General features: G+C 38.2%; 1 protein-coding gene across 6 annotated transcripts in view; it reads right to left on the reverse strand.

Annotated features, from left to right (window-relative positions):
* The window catches only part of myom2a (myomesin 2a), a 39492-nt gene that overhangs the window by 13116 nt on the left and 4223 nt on the right, over nt 1-22153 (reverse strand). For 2 of the 6 annotated variants that reach the window (XM_039794410.1, XM_039794380.1), the window contains 24 exons: nt 21659-21797; nt 20048-20202; nt 19407-19499; nt 16831-16919; nt 16685-16723; nt 15171-15335; nt 14350-14511; nt 12231-12372; nt 11071-11270; nt 10932-10985; nt 9012-9139; nt 7725-7908; nt 6854-6871; nt 5589-5763; nt 5094-5215; nt 4859-4876; nt 4248-4435; nt 3708-3834; nt 2962-3140; nt 2702-2816; nt 2300-2459; nt 503-609; nt 373-417; nt 140-276 (listed from right to left, as the gene is read on the reverse strand). In XM_039794410.1, the coding sequence (XP_039650344.1) occupies nt 140-276; nt 373-417; nt 503-609; nt 2300-2459; nt 2702-2816; nt 2962-3140; nt 3708-3834; nt 4248-4435; nt 4859-4876; nt 5094-5215; nt 5589-5763; nt 6854-6871; nt 7725-7908; nt 9012-9139; nt 10932-10985; nt 11071-11270; nt 12231-12372; nt 14350-14511; nt 15171-15335; nt 16685-16723; nt 16831-16919; nt 19407-19499; nt 20048-20202; nt 21659-21797 (2941 nt within the window). Of the gene's footprint in view, nt 1-139; nt 277-372; nt 418-502; nt 610-2299; nt 2460-2701; nt 2817-2961; nt 3141-3707; nt 3835-4247; nt 4436-4858; nt 4877-5093; nt 5216-5588; nt 5764-6853; nt 6872-7724; nt 7909-9011; nt 9140-10931; nt 10986-11058; nt 11271-12230; nt 12373-14349; nt 14512-15170; nt 15336-16684; nt 16724-16830; nt 16920-19406; nt 19500-20047; nt 20203-21658; nt 21798-22153 lie in introns of all 6 variants that reach the window. The other 4 variants (XM_039794401.1, XM_039794390.1, XM_039794429.1 and 1 more) reach the window with 4 other exon arrangements.

The raw sequence follows: 22153 nt of genomic DNA on the forward strand, positions 1-22153 counted from the left end.
GGCGATTACTATGCACAATACATCAAGTAATTATGTTCAAATCTGTCACAGCTTTAAGATCAATATCATGCCAAACCCACAGACCTCAAAAAACAGCTGGAATTGTATAATGTTGAAGACTCAAACAGTGATTTAATACCTCCCCAGATGTGACCTCCTTGTCGTTAACAATGAACCTGTAGGATACAGAGGAGGAGAGTTTGACGGCCTGCAGCCAGAAGCGCACGTGACCCTTCTCCAAAACCTCATAGTTCAGACCGTGTTTCAGAGGAATAACTGCACAGAAACAGACGACACACAAAAATTAGATCCTTATGACACAGTGTCCATTAAAGTGACACAGGAGGTCTGCTGCTAATGCACAATACTCACTTGGATGTCTGATGGCATAGCTGAGCTCCAGCATGGTGTTCAGGGCTGCAGAACGGATTCAAGACAACAAACATGAGCGAAGGACAAACCACAACGACCTAGCCTAACGAGAAGGACTGAAAAGACCCACCGTCCTCAGTCAGAGTGTGGCTGGCAGAGACTCCGTCGGTGTCCGTGACGACCACAGAGTATGAGCCCAGATCGTCTTTATTAGGGCTGGAGAAAGTCAGTCTGGAACTGAGAAACAAAACACAGAAGCCAATTAATATCCGTTAAGGTTAACACAGTAATAGCCATCAACTCTACAGGGAAAACCTTTTGAGAAGCCGCTGTTTTTACAATTAAATAAAAAAGGATAATTATTTCAAAACAAGGTTTACGGGCTTTTCTTACTGCCATGGTAAAGCATATTGAAAATGTTATGCTTTTGAAAAGCTGTTTATTTTAAGATAAGCATTTCACTGTACATTTGTCACATTGTTGTTGCTTTATTTCATGGATCTGTAATTTCCTCTATTTTCTGATAATTTCCCAGGAGGTTTCCTGAAAAAAAGAACTATGAAATTTAACACTAATTATGTGTCAAATAGAAAAGGTGTTCAGTAAGTACACATTCAGTCACTTAATTCCTATTAAATGTGAAGCTAACATGACCTCAAGTCTTTTAGTGAGTTTTACAGGCCCGCATCAGTGGTGGAAGAAGTACACTGATCTTTTACTTATGTACTTAAGTAGCAGTGCTAGCAGCAAAGTGTAGAAAGGTCAAATTCATGCATTCAAAATTGTACTTTTATTTAACTTTTTATTTGAGTAAAAGAACAGCATTAGCATCTAAAAATAATTAAAGGGCCAAATAAAAAAATCAAAGTGTTTGTATCAGTGTCTGTGTCCAAACTGGCAGCGAAGAGCCTGGGTTTCTTAGGTTTCTTCCTAAAAGGAAGTTTTTCCTCCCCACTGTTGTACCAAATGATTGCTCGTGGGACATTGTTAGGTCTTTGTAAATTATAGAGTGTGGTCTAGACCTACTCTATCTGTAAAGTGTCCTGTTATGATTTGATACTACAAATAAAATTGAATTGAAATTGAATTGTAATACATTGAAACCATGTAAATGCAGAATGGCCCATTCTTAGAATAATGTAAATTATATTATTGGATTATAAGTATTCAATGCATTAATGTGTTCATCACTTTAATGTTGCAGCCGGTAAAAAGATAATCTGGAGATCAGATGTTAAACATCACTTGAATGCAAATAGTGTCTCCTGTCTTTAACTCATGACTTCTTGTATTTGATCGTGAACACTGAAAACAGGAGACAGAGAAACCTTTTTCTGTTCAGCAGAACGTTTTCATTGTGAGTCAGCTGACAGAGTGAACCAGACGAAGCCTCGAGGGGGGAACACACTGTTTGCTCTGCTCCGTTTCCTGAATGAGTGCGTCTTTGCAGTAATTCATTCTTTAAAGGCCCACATTGTACAAAGTGAGATTTCCATGTCTTTTTTGTTTATAAAGCGGGTCGAGGTGCTGTATAAAAACTGTGAAAGTATCAAAACACTGCACACAGAAATGCACACAGTCCGTTTTAAGAAACTGTGCCTTTCAAAGAGCCGTTAGGACTTCTGCACGGTTGTGATGTCAAAACTACACTAAATATATGTAGAAAGTTCCATTACAGTCGTTCCCCGGCTGCAATGACAGTGCAGGGACTCAGAGAGCACAGTGTTTCAAACAGAGGGTGATACAGGTATATTCAGACAGACAGTATGAGAAAAATAACGTGTTTTTTGAACATTAAAGCACATAAACACGTCTAGTAGAAACTCTGAAATACAAGTATGAATCTGAAAATGAGCATAATATGGGACCTTTAAAGATAATCGTTCATTCTGTGACTAAAGAAATAAAAAGTGGCCTCCGAGCTTACGTTCTGCCCTTGTCTGTTGTGGCCACCCTGGGGCACTCGCCGATGGCTTTGTAGTTCTTCGACCACACAAACTTGGACATCTCACAGATCTCACAGGCCTCAAAAGACAGGAAGACGTCGCCAGTCTCCTCGTCCACGCCAGCCACAATCTCCTGAGTGCCTGTGAACATGAATAACACGGTTGTCTGAGAAACTATATGGAAAATGTTCTAAATATATCTTAAATATACAGTAACATTCAGATCCACATTCAGCAAGAGTGCATTCTGAGGTAATTTGGGTATGTCTTTGCACCTTAGTTACTTGAGCCAAGATCCAGGATTTTCAAATTATTCACTTGATTGATTTAATTTATACGTAAATCAAGTTGTGGTATCAATGAGCGTGTTAAGTTGTTGTTACCTGGAAGAGCTTTGGCACAGATCGGCTCAGACAACTGGGAAGGTTTTCCAACACCTGCCGCATTGACAGAACGAACTCTGAACACGTAGGTTTCACCTTCTTTCAGACCAGTCACCTGCAGGAAACCACGGAAACACCATTACATGAACAGTGGGACATGACTATACTAACGTAAACCCAAGTTTATAATTCAAACTTTCAATAAAGGCCAACCAGTTAAGGTACAGGATCATTTCTTCGGTGAGCGGTCGGCCTCCTACCTGCAGGTAACGGCGGTTCACAGCTTCCTGAGTCAGAGTAACAAACTCTGATGAGCCCTTCTTGGCCATGTCCACCAAATATCCAGTGACGGCACTGGCTCCGGTGTAGACTGGAGCCTTCCACAGGAGGACGAGGGACTGACCTCTGACCTCACTGAAGCTCAGGTCGTAAGCCGGGCCTGCAGGTCAGGTAAAATAAAAAACACGAGCAGGACAAAAGAGAAAAGAAGTCTGTTTTGGAGTTCTGTCTGTAGTTTGGCTGCATATTGTGGTCTGTGATACAGGTTCAACATTGAGGTGATATTATTGTTCTGCCTTCAGTTGGAGGTTGAGACATTTCTATATTCATTAAAATATAGGGGCAGTTTTTCGGTGCTAATAATTTGCACGTCAATATATTTTTTCCTAAAGTTGTTTTTACTACAATCACAATAATTTATAATTACATTGTCGTATTTTGGTTTAGTTTATGAATGAAATGTGACCCTCATTAATTGAAAATATGACAAAGGGAAGCGCATAGGCTTAAAATGTTTTGAAAACAGGGATGTTATTGTTATTGATCAATGACCCCATCAAACCCCTGCATATTAAACATGTTAAAACATACTTATTGCACACACACACACACACACACACACACACACACACACACACACACACACACACACACACACACACAGTTTAGTTCTGACTTTAATTGCTCTTGTATGGTTTCTATGAACCAGCAGTGATGGCTCTCCCACCTGGCTCTTCCATGGTCCAAGCTTCACATTTCATCGGGGCGCTGGGAGCAGAGGGCACGCCGACACCGGCCATGTTAGCGGCCTGGACCTTGAACTCGTAGAAGGTTCCCTCGGTCAGATTGTCAACCTGAAGATACAGAAAGATTCAATGAATAACTGGTCCGATACCAGAAGTGGAAGGAGTATGATGATCCTTTATAAAGTAAAAGTATGAATACCACACTCTTAAAATACTTTACTAGTCCTGCATTTAAAACCTTACTTGAGTAAAAGTATGCAAGTATTAAAGTATGAACAGTACTCATTTTGCAGTAGATGTTCCCTCAGTGTTTTCCTATTATATCTGACGTTTCTGGATTAATAGTCCTGCTGCGTTAATGTCTATGTTGCATTTTAATGCTGTAGATGTTAAAGGTTGTGCTAATTTTAACTCTCATTACATTCAGATCTGTAAAAGTTCTTGATAAAAGTTCCCCAAACAAACACACATGTATTATTTCCTTTTATTGTATGATTTTGCGCCCGATTGATGCCACTCACAGTGCAGATTCTCTCTGTGACGGCCGCCAGGTTGACCTCCTTCCAAACCAAAGAGTCTGCGTTTCTCTTGTCGATGTAGTAAGCGTTGACTTTGGAGCCGCCGCAGTGTTTGGGACTCTTCCAGGCCAAAGTCATGGAGGAGCCGTCACAGCTCAGCAGGGTGATGCCGAAGGGAGCGCTGGGAGTTGCTGAGTCACATAAAATATTGAATGTTTAATATGAGATAAGATAAGAAGATAAGATACTTAACTGGCACCCTTGTAGAGAGTCGTAAAAAGTATTTTAATGAGAAAATACATCTGAGTTTGATTACTTCGGTTCACTGTGAGCTGTGCGGGCCCTACATGCATTCGTTTTTTTCAAACTAGATTCATATAACCTCAACCTCAACAACAATAGTGTAATTTCAAAAACACATCTAGCTTTTGTAGTGAATAACTGCACAGTGTTTTTGTGGTCTTTCTGGTACCACAAAGTGCATTTTGTTACTACTGTGTGGTGAAAATATGCAGTTTTGTGATTAAAACACATAATGCAAAGTGAAAGTGGACAGAGTGGGAGCTGTGGGTAAGTCAGGTGGGAGAAAATCTACACAACTATTTCATACGTACCATATTCCACCCCCTTGCCTGGACAGAATAACGAAATGAGCATAAACTTTGATGACGTTTCTTTCGTCTTATCACCTCTTGTTTTCAGGTACATATTTACCAATTCACTTATGAGTTCCTTTTGAAACAGTTTTTCATATGGATCCAACATGTTCTTTACAACCTACTGGCTTTATTATGTTAAAGCCTTTTACATTGATTTAACAGTTCATTATGAAGGTGATGCTGCTCTTACCGAGGGCTGGCTCCACAGTGATGGAAGAGGACTCCTGAGACTCCTCACTGAGGCCATACACGTTGACGGCTTGGACGCGGAACGTGTAGCTCTCCCCGGGGATCAGGCCGTGGACCACAAACCTGAGGCACATTTCATTTTCATTTGAATCACATACAATTAAAAGTTGTTGCCATGATGATCTTCGATGCCTGATAGTTAGGGGTGTAAATCACAAGTTTTATCACAATACTTATATACTTATAATAGCTTTGTGAAGTTGGATATATATCACAATAAATCACTGTGGTATTACATCAGAGCACAGCCACAAAACAGTTGCCAACACTGTTAACAAGAACTAAAAAGAGTCAAAGTCACTGCCCGCATTTGAGTTATGCAGAAAATGTTTAAACCATTCAGACTTATTAACCTTATAAGGTTTCTCATTCTCTTTTTTCAAAACCTCTTTTACTTTTGAACCGCAGCAGGACTCTGTTAGTCCTGAACACTTACCTGGTGTGTTTAAAGGGTTTGTGGTTACAGGGGAACCACTCCTTGGATCCTGCAATGCGGCCATCGATGTAGTAACCCATGAGTTTTTTCAGATGTTTGGGAGCATCCCACTGCACAAACACAGACGACTTGGTGTTTCTGGTGGCAACAACCTGACCGGGAGCAGACGGGACGCCTGACCAGGGGGGGAATAGAATTATTATTAAATACCAGTGATGATACAATCAATTATATTAATGGTTTCATTTTGAAGTATGTGTCCTGCCTTTAATTCATGTGTTAAAAAAATGTATCAACATTAAGAGTTACATTTCAAAATGATATGTAATGTACAAAAGACTAGTTTCAACATTTCAAGTGAAGTGAAAAAAACAGGAACATCTGTATGTAGATATGTACCAAAGGGAGATTGCTTTAAGACATCAGTGTGATTCAGACAGAAACACATCAGGAATTTGTATTTCCTGACTTTTTCAAACACTTTTTCACACCATCTACACTTTCTGGAAGCAATATGCTGATTTCCATCCATATGCTTTTCACTTTACGTACTGCAGGACTGATCTGCACATTTGTATCTACCAAATACTTAAGATTACAAAATGCCACTTAAAAAACTGGTTTGTCTTTGTGCCGTTTTCAATGAAAAGTGAGCAATCATTGTACAAGAAGAGAGTGAGTTTGAGTCTGTGAAAATGGGTTCAACACAACATGTGGTGGTTGTTTTAAAGATCATGTGGAATGACATAACAACGTGATGTTAGAAAGGGTTTGATCAGAGGGATGTGATAGAGATTTGATTAAGAGGAGGTTTAACTTGGCCTCTCCATAAAATGTAAGCACTATTTTTTGAAAACGTCATACACCCTCGAGTTCAGAAAATTTCTGCTTTGATGCTTCAATGGGAAAAAAAGGTTTTAATATAAAAATACAAGTATAAGCATGTTTTATATATACCGTATTTGACATATAATAAATGCAAAAAAATTAATGCAGGGTACAAGCTGACAACATCGGAGCGAAACTACGAGAGACACCGGATTTAATGGAGAAAGCACGTCTGAAATATATGATAAAGTCTGTTTCTAAAGTTTAAATAGGCCCCAATACAAAGAACTGTACACAAATATTATTTATTTCCCTGTGTGCTCTGCTAATCACACATGGTTAGAACACGCACACAGTGGACAAGTGAACTAATTTGTGACGTTACAGCAGCGCGAAACCGTGCTTTTAAAAATGTGTTTCTATTAAAATGTACATACCAATTGGCAGCTCCGTACCTGGAACAAACAGTGATTCACTTTTAACAAAAGGTCAATATCATGTGTGTGTGTTTGCAGATGCATTTGTGTGTTCGCAGTTCAGGATGTTTTTTTGTGGTGTTTATACTGATAAAAAATACACTGTTTTAGAGGAAGAACTAAATTCTGGGTGAGAACATAAGGCTGTACGGGGAGACACTGAATAGCTACAATTTTGGGAAATAAAAATGTGACACGTCCCCCAATTTTGCACTTGAAGGCAACCTAATATTTCAACATTTCTTCCCAGCACACCGTAGATTTGTTTTCACTGAAATATGGATTTTGTTTCATAGTCAATATATTTTGTTGTTAAGAAATGTTTTAACATCTTTCATTTGTTACACTGACTAATGACATCATCATTTTTAAATTTCCTCCTTTTATACAAACCAAAATGTTTCAACCTGAAGTCTTTTTCTTTTAAAATTTCATTTCACCACATTTCTTCTTTGCCATGTGTATTAAACAAATGACTGACACCTAAACATGCCTTCACCCAAGACCCTTTAAGACCCCTTTCCATGCTGCTTTTGACTGTCATCACAGTTCAACAGTGAGATGGGAGAATAATATGGGATTTGGGGCCACCATTGGGCACTGGGAGTGTACCATTAAAGATATTTAAATATTTCTAGAAAATGTGACTTATTAGCAGTGTTAAAACAAATAGAATAGATAAAAGCATCAGCTCTTACTTTTCTTTTTCTGTGTGCACATTTGTATGTATGTGTATTTATGTGTATTGTACTTTGTATTATATATGTGTGTATATATATATATATTATTATATAGTGTGTCTGAGAGTCTGTGCACTGATTCCAGCCCTTACCATCCTCATCCACCTTTTGGATGGGCTCAGAGGGCTCGGAGGCCTCGCTGGAACCGTACAAGTTGACCGAATACACTCGGAACTGGTACTTTTGCCCGTCTTGCAAATCAAAAACCGGGTAACGAGGGGAGTGCAGTTTGACTGCCGTGTTGATCCGCTGCCATGCTCCAGTGCCTGCTAAGCACTGTGGAAGAGTCGGGGAGGAGGGGGGGGGACATGAGAAGGTACAGCCATCTGCGACAACCTCATCAATGTAGCACAAACACAAAGAGGAGCTTCCAGGGTGGCTGGTGCATAGTTGGGGCTCAATTAAGTTATCAAGTTTGGCCATACTCTGAATAAAGTAAATCATTGATATGAAGTGTGTGTGTGTGTGTGTGTGTGTGTGTGTGTGTGTTTTGTGTCAGAATAACAATAATTCTCACTGACATTTTTAGCAAGAAAACATGACTGAACCTAAAGAGTTGTGACAAGGATACATAAGGAGACAAGAGTACATTTTCCACAGTACATTTTACTTAAAAATTAAATTATTATAAATAACTATAAAAAACTAATACAACATGAATAGATTAAATGTGAACTGAGATAAATAAGGGTTAAACTCTACACTACATGAAACATTATTATCTACATTTCTAATATACACATTAAATGTAAATTATTTATGGGAAATTGTATGTGACCTTCACATGGAGTTTTATTTTGGCCATATTTGTTTTTTGCATTTACTGCAAACAAGTGGAGCCCCAACAATGCGCGTGACACATGGTGAGCTTTTAGTGCGCCAATGTTCATGTGCTTAGAATTTAACATAAGTATAAAAAACACATGTAGCCTCTTAAACTCTGATGGACTCAGCAGTAAATACATCATGCATACTCATGTTGTGTAGCAAAAAACTGCTGTTCAAACCTACATATCCTTTCTAATGAAGGTCTAAAAAGTTTAATGTATCAGGATGAATTGTGGGGAAATGCGTGTGTCAAATGATGCGTAAGACATCTGTAATATTTACATTTTGATATAATTGGAGCAGCCATAACAAATATACGGAAGTTTCAAAATTAACATTATATAGCTTCACTGAAGAGTTGGGACGAGCAGAACTACATGTGATGCTGTCATGCAGTTTGGAAAAAAATATATAAAAACTTAATGGGACACTGAAAAGGAAAACCCTGAGTTTAAGAGGTCAATGTCTTCTTTATCTCTTCAGTACAGTACAGAGCTTAACAGCGGGCTACATTGATGGAAATGGATGGCCAGAGGTGAAGGGACACACACCTTCTCGATGACGTACCACAGCGGAGCTCGTCCCCGAGGGCTGGGAGGCTTCCAGCTCAGCACGACATACGATTTGAAAATCTCCGATGCGTGCACATCGGTGGGCTCTCCCGGGATCGTTACATAGCCTAGATTGGGAGTGAACGGTTTTGAGGCCTAAAGTACATACAGCAGCACCGGTTGCAGAAGTCCCACATTGTGTATGTATTTTTTTAACTTAAGTTTTTTAAAGAATGTATTTCATAATCTTATATTAATAAATGGATTTAGTTAGAGAGCTAAATCCCTAGTTGGTTGACATAGGCATATATTTTTTAATTTGAATAAAGAGTAGGAGTCCTGTCGCCCTTTAAGCTGACATATACTCTATTGGACAATTCAGGGTTTCGTTCTCTCGTCTTCCTAAAAAACTGTGAATATTTTGGTCATTATTGTCATCTACTAACAATATATCCATTGCCATTAAAGAGCTGTCGAAGCCTCACGGGAGGGATGACTGTCGCATGCAAACGAAACAAATCATCTTCTAGCTATGTAAAGATAAAAAGGTGTTCAAATCTTAGAAGATGGTGGAGAAGAAGCTACTCATTCATCTCAGAATATGAACACATGACACCGATATCAATCACCATTATTTTGGTCAATATTGATATCACAATTACTTAACATGATTACTCATTGACTTTGGAAAGATGGTGCATTTATTGAACTTGGAAGAAAAAAAAACACTTCTTTTTAAGAGTGGATTTTGTTAACCTTTAAAAACTAAAATTTAAAATTCAACTGAAATATATATATATATAAAAAATATATATATATATTTAAACAAATAAGAAAAAAATAAATTAGATTAAAATAAATTAGATTAAATATGTTGTAGTGCACTGCCACAACCTACGGAGAACTCCTAAACTATATTCAACATTTTGGTAAAATATTAAAACATATATCCAGTCAGTACCTCAACGAAAACGGGCGAAAGCAAATTTATAACACAAGACAAAACGAGTATCATGTTTTAGCTTTTAAAAAGAAAGATGAGAAATTACAACGGAAGAAAAACTGTCCAGGCACAGATAGACTAGAGAGAAAGAACTCTAAGGAAGTGTGTAAAATAGTGAAGTGCATTGCAGCAAAATGTGGGACTTCTACAATGGACTCCTGTGTAAAATGACACCAACGTTTTTTTTTAGTTTTTGTGTTAAAGGTTTGCGTTAAAGTAAAGAAAGAGAAACCTCGGCACTTTGAGTGGTTTAATAGTTTAAAAAATTAAAAAACACTTCAGTCGATTAAAGTATGAATGGAAGAGTTGAAGTTAAATCAAAGATAGGACACAACAGTTAGGAGCGGAGGAGACGGGGGAAATGGTTTGTTTTGTGGGGCATTAAAATGAAGAAGTTAAAGCAGATGACAGATTAGTTCGGATATGAAAGTGCAGATACATTTTAGAACAGCGTGAGGTGTTTAGAGGTTTTAACATTTGAGAGAAGCTTGTTTGGTGTCAGAGTGTAGAAAAGTCCTATTTTCTTTACAGACATTCTATAAAACAGTGGTTCTCAACCTGGGGGTCGGGACACCCAAGGGGGTCGCAAGAAAATTTCTGGGGGTCACCAGATAGTTGGGGAGAAATTAAATTAAATAACATATTCTACACATTCTACATCACTGGAATTTAATCTTTAATGGTGCAGCTGGTATAAGGATGTTGATAGCATTTTAAGAATTGGTTTAAAATTTTATTTTTATTAACTGCATTTTTATGTAGAGTGAAACTCCTCTTTTAAGATGTTGGATGTAATGTTGCTGATGAGTTTGGAAAGAGGGACACGCGTTAGTATTTGTGTGAGATTACGATGAAGGGGTTTAGAAGGATTAAAAGCAAATCTCTGAACCCAGATCAGTCTTTGTATACTACCGTACCTTCCAGGTCATCATCCTTGATCACTATGTCGTATTTCCCTTCGATTTTAATCACTGTTGCAGGAAACGACAACAACAGATCCGTGAGGAAACAGTCGTACCCCGCCGGTTTGTATTTCGTATTTACCTTCATCGGTACCTTGCAGCCTCTCGCTCTCGGCAGCGTCGAGGGCGGTCACTTTGTCTGACTTGCGGGACGGCCTGCTGATGCCGGCGCTGTTCACGGCCCTGACCCGGAAGTGGTAGGAGTGGCCCACTTTCAGGCCGTGCACCGGGTATTTACAAACCTTCACGGGGGCATCGTTGCACTGGACCCAGGTGTCGCTGCCAGATTCACACCTACACAGAGAACACAAATAATTCATTTTCACTCATAAATAAAAAAAACATATTAAAGATTTAAAGACTTGCCACTGCGTAAAAGAGTGATTATATATACAATATGTTATTACATATTTTCACACATTGCACATATTCTTTGTGCTGTGTACATTCGCATCTTTAGTAAATTTTTTTGCAAATTCCGTCCTCTTCTTTTTAAACACTGTATAGCTATTTTCATTTTAAAAACAATTTTTTTTTAAACACTTTTTATTCTAAATTTCTAATTCTTATAATTCTTTCTTCTTATTTTTGCAGTACCTTTGTTTGTTCTTTCTCTTACTATGTTTATGGTTGCATGAAATTCTTGTATTAAAAAAAACCTACTAGGCAATAAACCTGCTTTTTTAATTCTGATAAAAAACAAATTTGCAGAGCACTTGCTGAAAACAAAAATGTTGAGATAAAACCACCTAAAACATGGTGAGTAGCTGTATTTTTTTGACTGCTCAATCTATCAATCCCGTTTTTGATCAATCTTTAAATCTATGAAATGTCATAGAAGTCTGGTTAGCAGTTACCAATAAAATCTTTAAATATTTTGTAGCTGCAACCTGAGAACATTTGACAATTTGGCCTAATTAAACAATCGATCAATAGGCAAATATTTTTTTTATAGATTCTATTGATTAACTAATCGATTAATCATCAGATTGAACAGTAAAACTTTGAGCTAAAAGAGGCTAAAGGCTCCGTAGAGCTGCAGAGGTGGTGATTATAAGCAACCACTTTTATATAACACTCAGTCATTTGATCTAAAGTTAATATAAAGTATATTGATGAGCGCAGCTTTAAATAAATACGACAATATCATACCTTTAAAAATGTCCTTGGCCTAAAGGGCAGTGTAATTTGTCTGTTTTCGTGTTAGTGCGCTATAAAAAGAAAGTCTGAGGAGTTTTCAGGGCGCAGACTGACCGATCCACAAAGTATCCGGTGATTGCCACCTCGTTGACGGTGTTGGGGGGTTTCCAGGCAACCAGGACGTAGTCTGCGTTGATGTCGTATGCCTTTACGCTTAATGGTGCACCAGGTGCCCCGGGCGCAGAGGGGTCAGCATCTAGGGAGAAAGGAAGTAAGGACATAAGGTAGGAAGGAGTGACGCTAGAAGACAGACAGGAAGAGGGATGCAGAGAGAAAGTTGGATAGAGAGACAATTCTCAACTTGGAAATCAATAAAATCCCATCCCTCCTCATCTTCTGTTCATACTTATATCTTTAATGCTACTGACAAGAAATTCTTCAGTAATTGATGCAGCTTTCAATAGGTGAAGAAAATGTTCTACAGAAAAAGGAAGGAGGAATTTGGGAAGAAATTAATCATAAATAGGCTTCCTTCTATCTATTTATGTCATTTTCTTTTAGGGTAGTAAAAGCAACAGATCTATATCTTTAAGCTTCCATTTCTACACGTCTGTTTGAAGCGTGTGCTTGTTGAATATAATAATTATAAATAACAATATAATAACTCCTTTAACTTGCATCAAAACTTAAACCAGATATCTCATAGCGATTATTTAGAGAATTGCAGAAACCCTAGTCTATATCCTTGACGTTCCACTTCCGGGATTGCTCCGTTGCCGACGGATATTCAGCCGGATGTCCCTCATTTAGGCCGGATATCCGTTGCCTTGGACTTCCTTTGTGTTGGCATTCTAACCTCCGGTGGATGTATGAGGACTATGGTTAACTGCTCCTCAGATCTCTGCAGGGAGACAGCTATCTAGACTATCTGTCCAACCTGAGTTTTCTGTTGCACGACAAACTACTTTTGAATGTACACATGTTCCAAGAAAACAAGTTCCTTCCCGAGGCTATTTTGCTTAGCACCGTCCAAGACGATTGTGATTGGTTTAAAGAAATGCCAATAAACCAGAGCATGTTTTTCTTCCATCCCGGAATGCTGTGTGGACTAGCCAGACCCTCCTCCGCAGCGCTGTGGAGGAAGGTCTGGCAAAGCGAGGGTTTGACTCATCCTGAGATCAGGTTTGGTGAGAACTGAGTGAACTTTAACGGAGTCTGTTTAATGCTGTTTATAACTGATTTGACATTTGTAAAGGTTTGAGATTTGGCTTGAGTCCTAAAACCTGGACTACTAATCCATCCATCCAGCTGTTCCTCCAGCTGTTCGTCAAAAAACAGACCATGTCATCATACACCATCTTTCAAACCCGAGTTCAGATCTTTAAAATATAAGATAGATCAGACATGCTGAAGTGTGTCACAGTCTCTGGTGCTAAATAGTGGCTGTATTATTAAGAAGTAATTTAAAGCAGTTTCTTTTGTGAACCAAAAAGGAAACAACCTGATAACCACAATTTTAAAAGTGGAATCAGTTTACTCCTAGTATTTATTTTATATTGTGTTTTATATAGTGTTTATTTAACAGAGGTTAACACTTTTAATGCCACGGATATCACTAAAAGCTCATTTTAATCTTTCTTTTTCTACAGGTTTGGTGTTTCAGCATTTCCTCATTAACCAATTCATTTTCATGAGATTTTCTTGAGATGTTTAAATTCCTCCATGGGTGGATCAATGCTCATTTAACAGTTCTTTACTATATATTCTAAACTACGATTCTTCTTCTGTTCTTTAAGTATTCATTTGTGCAATAGATTAATTTATTTGAAAAGGGATAGTGGAAATTAATCAAAAACACATGGTGAAAATAAGTGCCGGAATTAGCATAGAGGTTTTTTTTCATCAGTAGCCTAATCAAGGTGTCACAAAAGGCTTCTTAAAATACATCAGAGCAAAAAATGCTGTTTAAAGATTGGAAAACGACACACAGTTGTTAGAATAATATTACAAACAAGCAGGACATACAGATAGCAGCCGCAAAGAGAGTTTAGTGCTGACATGTGTCTGTATATGTATTAATCATCCATTGTTTGAATTAGTTACCGAAAGATCTATAAATGTTTAGTTGTCTGATGTGAATTGGAATTCACTGAATTGGAAAAATGTGACCCAATTTGATGATGTTAAAAAAGACCTGTTAAAAAGCTACATGATGCAGAGAGATGAATCCTACCTGAAACAAACAGGTAGGCGCTATGCTCGGTGGTGCCGTCCTTTGTGAAGATGCGGAGGGTGTAGAGGCCCTCGTCGTCCTTGGCCAGGTGAGGCAGCGTCAGACGGGCCGCGCCTCCACCCACCGACATCTCCGCCAGCTTGCTTGGTTTCAGCAGTTTATCTGTCAGCAGAGAGGATGAAAGACACAGTAAGAAGTGACCGAGATACACAGTTAACACACAACCTGTTGGACTCGGAGGAAGCTACGGAGAAAAATAATATAAATAAATAGATACGTAGAACGAATATACAAATAAATATAAAGAACAAAAGAATAAGCTAGAATTAAAACTGAGTTGAACTAAATCCAATTAAAAGAAGATAAATAAAAATGCTGATGTGTTTTTGAGCAAGGCAAGGCAGCTTGATTTGTATAGCACATTTCAGCAACAGGGCAATTCACAGTGCTTTACAGAAAACATTAAAGAGCAGTTAAAAACGATTCAAAAATAGATAAAATACGAGAATAAAATTCACAGTGCAGTATAAGAACAAGTTAACAGAGTCCAACTCGGGCCTCCCAGCAGACTTATGTTTTCTTTTGCAACTCAGGTTCCAAACCTGGCCTCCCAAAGGACTTAACAAGTTAACCGAGTTCAACTCGGGCCTCGCAGAGGACTTATACTTTAACTATTTTTCTGTTGCAACTTTTTCTGTTGCAACTCAGCAAGACATCGCCTCTATTCCTGGATGATTCAGATTCATTTTAGTGTCATTTAAGCATGATAAAAACATGAAGGAACTAAATTGTTCACACTCACGAGAGAATGAATGTCTTACCGTCTCTGTACCACTGGGCGAGGGGGGGGAGGTTGGGGAGGTCGGGGACGACCACCAGGGTACACACTAGACTGATGGAGCCGCCCTCCACACCAAAGCTCACGAAGAACCGATCGAGCATGCTGACCTCCAGCTTACTGGGATGGATCTCAGTCAGATGGGGCACTGGGCAAGAAGTGAAACATCACTGTTAATACCCACTAACACTGCATAACATATTCATTGACAATGGCCTATTTTAAAGGTAAACATTAGAGGATGTAGATGTGTAGGGTTTTAAATGATACAGTAAGGTCAAATACAGATGGAAATGTGGTTGTTTCTGCATTTTCTGCATTCCAATCTGAAGGTAAAATACCTTTAAAACCAGCCAAGAATACCAAAGATCCCCGAATCAGTGGAATTATGTTTTTAAGGAAATACCTCCTCATAATATAAAACAACCAAAATTTGGTTTAATATTGCTTAAAATTCATAGGATAAAGCTGCCCCTTCAAGGACCCATGGGAATTGTTAAACCTCTCTTTAGCAACTGCTGTCTTACACAATGGGTCCTCACAGTGTGGTCCAGAGGGCACAAGAGATTATTGAGAGGGTAAATGCAGAATAGTTAAGAGAATAGTCCCGGTTCATCGGTCGGACTCGAATGCCACAAATGCCAACATTTGCTTTATAGTCAGTATATCAACAACATTGTGCAGTGGAGGTTGTAATTTTTAAGAAAATAAAGGGAGGAAACCAAAGAATATAGTACAGTCAAATCCTAAAAACTTCATCAGGAAAATAAAAAAATTTAAATTCTAAAAAATAAAGTCTTTTTATTTTCCTTAGTGTAGGTGAGGTTGAGGAGAAGAAAGTATCAATAAAGTAAGTTTAAGTGATCAAAAGTGTGCTGGATTCTTTGGTTTCTTTACATTTGAGAGTTTGTTCCCGCTCCCCTGCCACTTTAACCTCAACACTGTCATAATTTCAGGAAAATGAAAGCATCAATGTGTCTTGTCACCCTGTTCCAGCATTTTAAAAATTTCACTGACTTGCTAGACGAGAGCAACATAACTGCTCGTCCAATTTAAAAAAAAAATCTGGACTCCCAAAAGTCTATTGAATGCGTTTCAAACTGTGATCTTTAAGCCAACAGGTCAAAACAGGAGACATTGTGAACTTGGGGCAGATAGAATCATTGTATAATAATGGTGGAGGAAATGATTTGCTTAATTTAAACATGAATTAATTTCTGAACCACAAACACATTTAATAGAAGTATCTGAATGTTTAACTAGATCATCAGGGGCTGAACTATTTAGTGTGAGGTTTCTTGTCTGCGTCTGGACGAGAACAACAGCTCCTTACAATAGTTTCCAGTGCTTATCAGGCCTCTCACATGCTCTGCTATTTGTAGCCAACTGATCCCATGTGGTTGAACTGTTTGTGTCTGGGCCTGATTCCAACAAAAAAATAAAAAGACCCCCCCTCCAGCTAGATCCTCAGCCACTGCCCCCTCTCTCCCCCCTCACCTAAACCAAGCTGGCAGGACTCCCCGGATCCTGATGCTCCTGTGAAGGGAAAGAAAATTATGATTACAGAGAGGAACATGAGCTGAATAATGGTACGATATGATAACGATAATGATGACAGAGACAGGGTAAGAGAATGAACTCACTCTTTACAGTAACTGTAGCCTTGCTGGTAGCCGTGCCATGAAGGTTGGTGGCCACAGCGCTGTACTCAGCAGTATCACTCACAGCACACCTACAAGACCAGACAGCAAAGAAGGATGTCATAACGTAATTTAAACATCTGTATAAATGCTTATCCATAGCTTCTCCATATTCTATAAATATTCTATATTTATATGTTCAGTATTACAATAAAATGATTTGAATGTTGTCTTCATGTGCATTCAATAAACTTACTCATGTGGTTTACACCGTATTTTTTTAAACTTCAAATAGCATTTTCTTACTTGAGATATTTCATTTTCAATTCAAATTAATATATCAGATGTTAATAGAAACTCTAATCCGATAAAGGCCATTTTCCCAAACTGACATGAATAATGTTTACATTTGATGGAACGATCAATCCAATGCAAAATATATATTTTAGACAGAATATAATGATTTCTTCGACCTTAATGCTACTTAAGGGGAAATAGAAGGGGATAACATTGAAATATGGGTTACACTTTATTTTACAGGTCCCATACGTTTCTGTAATTTCTGTAATATAACTGTAAATTCATCTGAAGATTCCTTGAAAAAAACTTTGTTTGATGCTAATTATAAGAAAAATGGACATGGACTTATTAACATCTACAGAGACCGTAAATACATAATTAGTAAAGTCTGCATCTTTACTAAAGGGAGCACCGTCTTTTACTGCCATGTCTTTCATATATTATAATTACACATTGTTTCCTGTGAATCATAACGTAGATTAAGGAATTTTGTGTAGCCCTGTACCCTCTCAGGCTACATATAGACCCAAGAGCCACTAATCAGAGGTAGGACAGGCAGTAATGTGTCCCGAGAGGTGAAACCATAGGGGTGAAAAAGCTCTAACCAATGCTGTAACTGTAAAAATTGGAGGGTGAAAATAGAATTTTGATGAATTTTGATGAATGTCCCTCCCATCCACAAAGAACATTTTTCCATAATAATGGGTGGCATATCCATATTTAACTTGACAGATAAAAAGGGTTTAAGCAAGAGAGGCAACAGGCCCGTCTTGAAGTTATGTCAAACATTAGTACAAGGGCAGCTGTAAACTCCCCAAGTCAATGCTTGGCTACGGATCATGAGATCATGTGCTGCATCTTTTAAAAAATGACCTCACATGTTGGGAGAGTGCTGAAAAGAAGGTGTACCGAGGCAGGAGTCTGCTGGGCGGGTGAGAATAGAAGGAAGAAATGTGACCTCCACCCTGAACTGGACTATTTTAAAAGATGATCCATTTTCTCAGCTGTGGGGGACATAAGAGACTGTGCTCGGCTTCTAATAGAGCTTTTCACTTGGACACTGAATGAGAGAACCCTTCATTTTTACAAAATCAGGGACATAAGGTCTCCTTGCTGACACTGCATTGACTGACGACCGGAGATATTCAATGCCTCAGAGAGAGAGAGAGAGAGAGAGAGAGAGAGAGAGAGAGAGAGAGCAGTGGGAGGAATTCATGGCTCGAATGACGCAAAGGTCAGCACTTCGAAACGAACAGCTGAGGAGTCTTGAAGATGACATACAGGCCAGCAGGCCGGGCTGTTCCCCTCCATCTAACAGTCCTCCCTCTCCCTCTCGAGCCACCCGTCTTTTAAGTTGTGTCACTGAAAGTCTAGGTAATGCACTAAAGATGCAAAGAGGAGACAATTATATTATATCTTGCAATAGCTAACTCTAAGCCCCTTCTGCTGCTTTGCTTTCCCTCACCACAGGTTGTTTCACAAGTTACAAATTTAAAGGATCCATACATATTGTGTACTGTAAAACTGCACAAGACAAGGTTGTGTGTTGAGGCACTTGTATCTCCAAATGGCATCAAGAGGTACAGACAGTGTAGGTATGAGTCTCTTTCTTTGTGTTAATATGATTTATTGCAAGTGTATGACACTATCGTATTTCTTGCAGTGTGTGGTAGGCCGTAAAAATGGGTGCTTTTTAAAGTAAAATTTGGGAAAGTCCAGCTTTTAGTGCAGCTGGCCTTTTTAATTGAAGATGCACTCTGTTAAATCTGCACTACAATTTCACAATTATTTAGCCTTTTGAAACTTTTTTCTTTTATACTATTTATTCTGTCTTTTATTTTAACTTTTTTTTTAATTCAACTGTATACATTTCTATTCTGCTTACCTGTGTCTTTTTAAACTGTTTTTAAAATGTAACTTTACTCTTTTATTCTTCTTTTTTTAAACTTCATTGTGTAAAGCACCTTTAAAGCAAGTTTACAAAGTTGCATAAAAACAATCAAGAAAGGTGAGTGTGGGTTATAATACTGACTGTACTGGGATGGGTGATTATAGGGTGATGGATTGTTTGGTGCAAAATGTAAAAAATCATTTGGAATGTACTTTTTGGAAATATTGCACATATTTTTTATAACACTTTATATATATTGTTTTTCCTTTTGTATGTTGCAACCCACTTGACATTGTCTTCAATACCGTTATATCCTTGCCTCTTCAAATCAAAGTGTGTTTCGAAGAAAATTCAGAGTATTCTCTGCAGAGTTGTGTTTGTGCCGTACCTGCTAATGATCAAACTGTGGACTCCATACTTGTTTTCAATCTTGTACTTTCCTGGAGCGGTCAGTGGGTCGACTGGCACTCCGCCTTTATACCTGCAAACAGCCAGCAGTCAGTGAGTGTTGTTCACACCTACACACTCTCACGTTTGGTAAAATTAGCATGTGTGTGGGGATACATGACTCACTGATTGTCCATCTGACAAGTGATGGCTATACTGGGAGGGTATGCTGAACATTAAAGATTAAAGGGATTAAAGGAATGCCTTTTTGGGGGGAGATCAAAGCATCCATGCTGTATTTCATCCCAGCACAATATAAAACAACTAAACTAGATATAAGTCTACCACAATTAGGTAAAACCCTTATTAAGAAAATACAAGAATAATCATTAACAGTAAAACATACGGTAAGTAATTAAGTTAATTTGGAACGTTGTTTGGTGTGTTTTGTACCTCCTCTTCTATATGTAAATTGTTCTGTTATTTAAATAATTGAAAAAAGAAACATCAGCTCTTATAAACTAAGTGTTACCACTTCACGATTAGCTGTAACACACACATACTTTAAATGTGCATTTGCTTATTCTGACATAAATGAAGTCCAATCTAAGACCCACTCCCGTGAGATGTGAATTTTCTGACCATTTGACAATGGGCCTTGGGTTGCCCTGCACAGTGCAGAACAGTTTGACGGGAGTCTTCTCCCACACGGTGTGGGGCCGCAGGGCAACCAGGAAGTCCGGCAACTTTGGGATGTCATCCAACACATCCGTCTTCTTGTACATCATGTTCCTAACCTGAAGAGAGTGAATGTATATAGCACAGTGAAGAAGACATAATTATAATAACCCTAGCCCGGACCAGAAGGATTAAAGAGGTGAGGTCAGCAGGCAGAAGTTATTCCTGCAGTCAACAACAACTTTTAACTTCAGCATCATCCGTCTGCAATCTTACAGCAAGATGAGGCAGGGCAAAACACATTCATTTATATAAGCACCGTTTTTTTTCCTTTTTTTTATAATGATATATTAGAGTTCATGTTAGCTGATCAGTTAATAGTATTTTCACTACATACCAACAATGAGCTTAATCAACTCAATAAACGGGACGCTAGATGCTTGATCAGCATTGCTATGTATAGACTATGCAGAAAATTATGGATTGCAGCTTTTAACAGAATAAAGGAAACCCAAACATGAAGTAAAAACAAAGAAATACAAATTATATAATTTAAAAGGCAATTGGAAAACAGAATAAACAGTTCTTTTCAAGGTGGTCAAGGTGTGGGTGCATCTCAGATCCACTGGAAGTTTGTTCTACAGACACAGGAAATAACTAACTATAACGGGTGGGGGAAATAATCTATTCTTAGATGTAACGCAATTCTGTCTTGAAAGACTGTGTCTCGATGCAGAAAAAATTCCTTAGAAATTAAAAACCCAATTCTCGAAATTGTGATTGCCTGTAACAAGTATGGGCTGTACGTTACTTGCGGCTGAACCAGAGCTATTGAAAGAGAGACTCTCTAAACATTGGGCTGAAAAAAATTGATGGTGATACATAACGGACGCACGTGTCAAGATGCAATCGCATTGCAGCCCTCTGAATCGAATCGTTAGGTGCCTAGAGATTCCCACCCCTTTATTTTCACATTAAAAACAGCAAGCTTCACGATGACTTGAGAGGTCTGTATCCTTCAGTACAAGCATGTCAAAGATCTACTGTCTCTTGCTTTAAAGCTGCAGAATCTAGGGATTCATCATACTGTAACTCAATTTCTATTCTATGACACATTAAGAGGCGGTGCAATGAGTTCTATTTACTTAAAATTCTAGCAGCAACAGGTTGAAAGAGAGAAAAGAGTTTTAGACTTATTTTGGTATGAATTAGCAGCCAATATAGTTATCTCAATGTTGTGCCTATTGAACTGGAGAACATTATGACATATCCAATCATAATCTGATCAGTGCAATGTTTCAACAAGACAGGTTGGTCTGTAAAACATAACTGTACAGTTGAGTGTCATACGCATATGGGTGATATAAAATGTTTGGTAAATAAAGAAAGAAAAATTTGATATGTGTCATTTTGCTGTTGAAACAGTTATTCAAAATTGTAGTTAAACGTTGGCTACGATAACTAAGACCTTAAAATCTATCAGCCAGTTTTGCAGGTAACGATACTAAACTTTATGATTTGGTTTCACATACAGTATAAATAGTAATCATCATCAAATACCTCCAAGCTGCTTACCTCTCTCTGGATAGCAATACTATCCACTTGGGCCTTGGTGGCCACCCTCATCCTGTGGAGCTCCTCCTGAATAACAGTCAGTCCTTTCCCAACTTTGGTGCTCACCCGCTGGTACTCCTCAGTCCCCTCATCAGCAGTCCTACAGTAACAACACACAACTTAAATTGATCCACTACTAATCTAGGAACCAACTATATACATATATTTAATTATTTCAGTGTGACTACAGAAGATGTCAATCACAAGTTGGATTGGTTACACTTTACTTGAAGGTATCTACATAAGAGTGACATGACACTGTCATGAACGTGTCATAAACATAAACAAGTCATAAACGTTTATGACATAACGCTTCTTTTAGTAAGTGTCATTTGGTTTTTGTCATGACAAGTTATGGTTATGGTTAGGGTTAGAGGGTTCATGTGTCATGACTGTGTCATGACAGTTTCATAGTAAAGTGTAACCGTTTGATTTTTTATTTTATTTTATACAGAC

Source organism: Perca fluviatilis, chromosome 1, assembly GCF_010015445.1.
Source record: "Perca fluviatilis chromosome 1, GENO_Pfluv_1.0, whole genome shotgun sequence".
Lineage (NCBI taxonomy): Eukaryota > Metazoa > Chordata > Actinopteri > Perciformes > Percidae > Perca > Perca fluviatilis.